At 39.5% G+C, this 3,933-nt stretch overlaps 1 protein-coding gene across 1 annotated transcript; it reads left to right on the top strand.

The window, feature by feature from the left end:
- Positions 1–1,536: 1,536 nt before the first annotated feature.
- Positions 1,537–3,650, top strand: LOC149210215 (uncharacterized). Its single transcript, XM_089398906.1, has 2 exons — positions 1,537–1,750; positions 2,845–3,650. Exons 1-2 carry the CDS (start codon positions 1,537–1,539, stop codon positions 3,648–3,650), a joined length of 1,020 nt encoding a protein of 339 aa, XP_089255032.1.
- The last annotated feature ends 283 nt before the right edge of the window (positions 3,651–3,933 follow it).

Raw genomic sequence — 3,933 nt, 5'->3', positions numbered from 1 at the left:
GGCCACCACTGGGTAAGTCCGATTTGCTACCACCGAACAGATCAGGAACTTCACTGTGCCACCACTGGGCAAATCCGATCTGCTACCACCGAATAGATCAAAAACAACTCCAACGCGCCACCACCGGGCAAATCCGATCTACTGCCACCGAAGAGATCGAGGAGCTGCACTACGCCACCACTGGGAAAATTTGATCTGCTGCCACCGAACAGATCACAGAGCTCTAAGTTGCCACCATCGAGAAGGTCCGATCTGCTACCTCTTAGCGGATCAAGGAACCCCAATTCGCCACCACCGAGAAAATCAAATCTGCTGCCACCGAGCATAAATCTCCATGTGCCACCACCGGGCAAATCAAATCTGCTGCCACTGAGCAAAAATTTCCACGTACCACCACCGAGCAAGACCGATCTGCAAAAAATTGCAGCTTTCTCAAAGAGAAAGAGGTTGGTGCTTCTTTCCAGTCAAACACGCTACTCAACAGCTAAAAATCCACGCCAGGAAAAAATCCACGCGTCTCACGTTTTCTGGCACGATTATTAGCTAAAAATCCACGCCAATGGTGCTTTCTGGCACGCTGGTGTGATTATCTCCATCTAATCCGCGCCAATGGCGCGACTATTCCTTAAAAACCTGCGCCAACTCGTGCTTCTTCTCTTTATTGGCGCGACTGTGCGCGAAAAATCCGCTCGAACGCCTGCTTCGGCTAAAAAAAATTGAGCGCCAACCCTTTCTTCAGCTCAGAGATGATCAGTCATCTGAGACCCTTCGCTTCAGGTGTTACTGCAGTCCACTTGATCTTACAAATACTCCTAGAATGCTCTACTGCCACTACAGCTATGTAATTAATGATGCCTCCCTAAGAAAAAGGAAATTTACGACTATCTCTATCCTATGCTCTGGTGCCAAGATAAAAATCAGACTTGAATTAAAAAGGAGTTGCAGCTCACAAGTGTGTACAGCACCTGGAGACTGCACTCAAACAAAGAAGAGACTCTCTCTCCGTTCACTTTACATTACATCAAATGAATATTAGAATATTAAATACATCACTAGAAATCAAGTAGTTGTAAACAAACTCCTAAACTCTATGAACAAATCCTAAACTAAGGAGATATGTTACAACTATGTAACCATTTCTCCATTAATACAAAATAATATTGATTATTTTTAACTGCTACAGATACCTCAAGAAAGGTAAATGGTCTCTACACTTACGACAGACTGTGTGCAGAAATAGATATTAGCAAAGGATTGCCGGATCAGATTAATCTCAAGTTTGGAGATTTCCACTGGACTCAGCCATTGGATTACGAGAACACAGCCTTCCACTGCCGCCATTGTCATCAAACGGGGCACCTCCAGAGCACTTGCTCCTAGTACATCGATAAAAAGAAGAATCTGAATCACAAGCCCAAATCCAAGAGATGGAATCCTTTTGAGCCTCCCCGTCCTTTGGACGATTTAGATTTCTCTAGTTCGGAGGAGGAGGAATCTGAAGCAGATGTGCAAAGTGATGAGCAAATTGAAGCTGATATGCAGAATGATGAGATTCCGATGGATGCTCCCTCGGTCGGTCTGGCGGCTCCCTCTAACTCTCAGATTTCTCAGAAACGTTCTCATTTATCTTCGTCCTCAGACTCTGATAAGGATACTCAGCCGCCAGTGCAGAATAATCTACAACTTGTTATGGCTCAACCAAACTCCACTGGGTGGGTCAAAGTGAGCAAGAAAAAAGGAAAAAAATGCCGTATTGCAGGAACTAACCCTTCGGGGTAGCTTTCTCTGCTCAGTGCTATCCTTTTGTATTCCTATGCTTTCTATGGCCCTTTCCTTGACTGTCTCTAAGGAGCAAGGTTGATAGCCTATCACCTCCGGGCTTGTAGCTTGATTGTACTATACTTTTCTTCTCTTAATAGAATTAGTCTTTATTCAAAAAAAAAAAAAAACATAACATTAAAAGTATAAATTTCCAATTAAAAAAAAAATGTACTTACCATCTAAAATTTGTTGATAAAAAATTTAATACTTAAACAAAAATTTCTACATTACTCAAAACATTAAAAACATAATATTCGATATTAAAAAAATTGCAGTTACGATGTAATTTAGTATGGATTTTTGTTAATAAAAAATTAAATATTTAAAGATCAAAAATAGAAATTTCTATATTAAAAAGGTATAATAAATAGTACATTGCATATTAAAAAAATTACAGTGGTTAAAAAACAATAAATTTTATATTAAAATATTGTTGAAAATAGTAAATTTATACTTGTTAAAAATAATAATTTCTTATAACAAAGAATTATAAATTTTTATTTATAAATATTTATAAAATATAAAGTCTCCATTTTTTCTATTTGAATTTCATACTTCTCTTCTTTCCCATAGTAAAGAAATCGAAACCATGAATTAAAATTTGGGTGTGCTTCTATCTACACTCTAAACAACTTTTTGAAAAATCTAAAAGAAGACATTTAGGTTTTTTTAGTTATTAATTAATAATGTTATCATTTTTAAACCTTATATTAAAATTTAGGATTTGACTAAGTGATTTTTTAAATATATCGTAAATATAGATTTTTTTTTTTTTAATTTTAAAAATAATTTAGTTTTAAAAGATCTATATTTCCCAATTTTTTTCGTATCGTATTTTAGTTAGTTAAATTTTCTCCGAATTCAAATTTGGTAACTATGGTATATATATAAACATTTCTCCATGAGAATGCCTAAAAGTCCTCTCAATTAAGTTCATAATGGATATAATGGATAAAATTGTTTTGCCTAAAAGTCCTCTCAATTAAGTTCATAATGGATATAATTGATAAAATTGTTTTGCAGACCGAATAGCAAACTGCTCAGGAGTTGGATCTGCTTGCTATGACCCTCGCTTCATAGGAGGAGATGTCATCATGTTCTACTTCCATGGAAAGAGTAACCGGGATTTCAGCCTGGTGTCTGATGATACCTTGCAAATCAATGCTCATTTTATTGGCCTCAGGCCTGAAGGGAGAACCAGAGATTACACCTGGGTTCAGTCCCTCGGCATCATGTTCGGCACTCATACCTTCACAGTGGCTGCAAATAAGGTGTCCAAATGGGACGACGGGTTGGACCATTTCTTCTTCGCCTTTGATAAACAGCCCTTCACCATTCCTGTGGGATATCGTTCGCTCTGGAAGGCACCGCCGGGCGACCTGATCATCCAACGAAATTCAGAGTACAATGGCATTGTCGTGTTGATCCCCGATATGGTAGAGATATTGGTGAGGGCGGTGCCCGTCACCAAGGAGGACGACCGCGTTCACAATTATCAGATTCTCTCTGACGATTGCTTTCCTCATCTGGAAACCGAATTTAAATTCTTCACGCTATCAGCCAATGTGGAAGGAGTGCTGGGACAGACTTATAGGCCAAATTTCAGAAACCCAGTGAAGGTGGGAGTGCCGATGCCTATCATGGGTGGCGAGAACAAGTACCGGACCTCGTCTCTTCTCACAGCACATTGCAAGGCCTGCATTTTCAAGCCCAATTCTCCACCGGCCCGTGAGACTGAAAACTCACCGCAGCTTATAAAAGCAGCAGCTGCCAGTTTGGACTGCACTGGAAAATTGGGGAATGGGCAGGGTATCTTCTGCCGAAGATAGATACACTTCCCATGCTTCCATATTTGAATAAGGAAACTGTTTTCCATTTCTAGCTGCTGAATCTTATCTATCGTTCACCTATTTATAAATTGGTCACTATGAGCTCTGGCTCCAGCAAAATTTCCTCCGTTTTTCGCGCTGCATCTCAGTTCTGGTCAATGACACTGTGAGACACAGTCAGACATTGCGGTATTCGCAGTTATGTTGTTATAGTAGGCCGTTGCTATTAGATGACTTGGTCTGCCTCGTTCTGATTTCCATTAGGTCATCGGGTACAGATGTG

Source organism: Pinus tabuliformis, chromosome 1_2 (genome assembly GCF_031772625.1).
Source record: "Pinus tabuliformis cultivar Carrire ecotype Pingquan chromosome 1_2, CPIR1, whole genome shotgun sequence".
In the NCBI taxonomy this organism is placed as follows: domain Eukaryota; kingdom Viridiplantae; phylum Streptophyta; class Pinopsida; order Pinales; family Pinaceae; genus Pinus; species Pinus tabuliformis.
The sequence above is the reverse complement of the archived record's forward strand: the minus strand, read 5'-3'. Positions and strand labels throughout refer to the sequence as shown.

Excerpts from the sequence above, each read along its gene's own strand:
- LOC149210215 (XM_089398906.1), top strand. The coding sequence starts at position 1,537 with ATGCAGAATGATGAGATTCCGATGGATGCTCCCTCGGTCGGTCTGGCG. Across the intron at positions 1,751-2,844 it reads GAAAAAAGGAAAAAAATGCC|ACCGAATAGCAAACTGCTCA; the intron begins GTATTGCAGGAA and ends ATTGTTTTGCAG.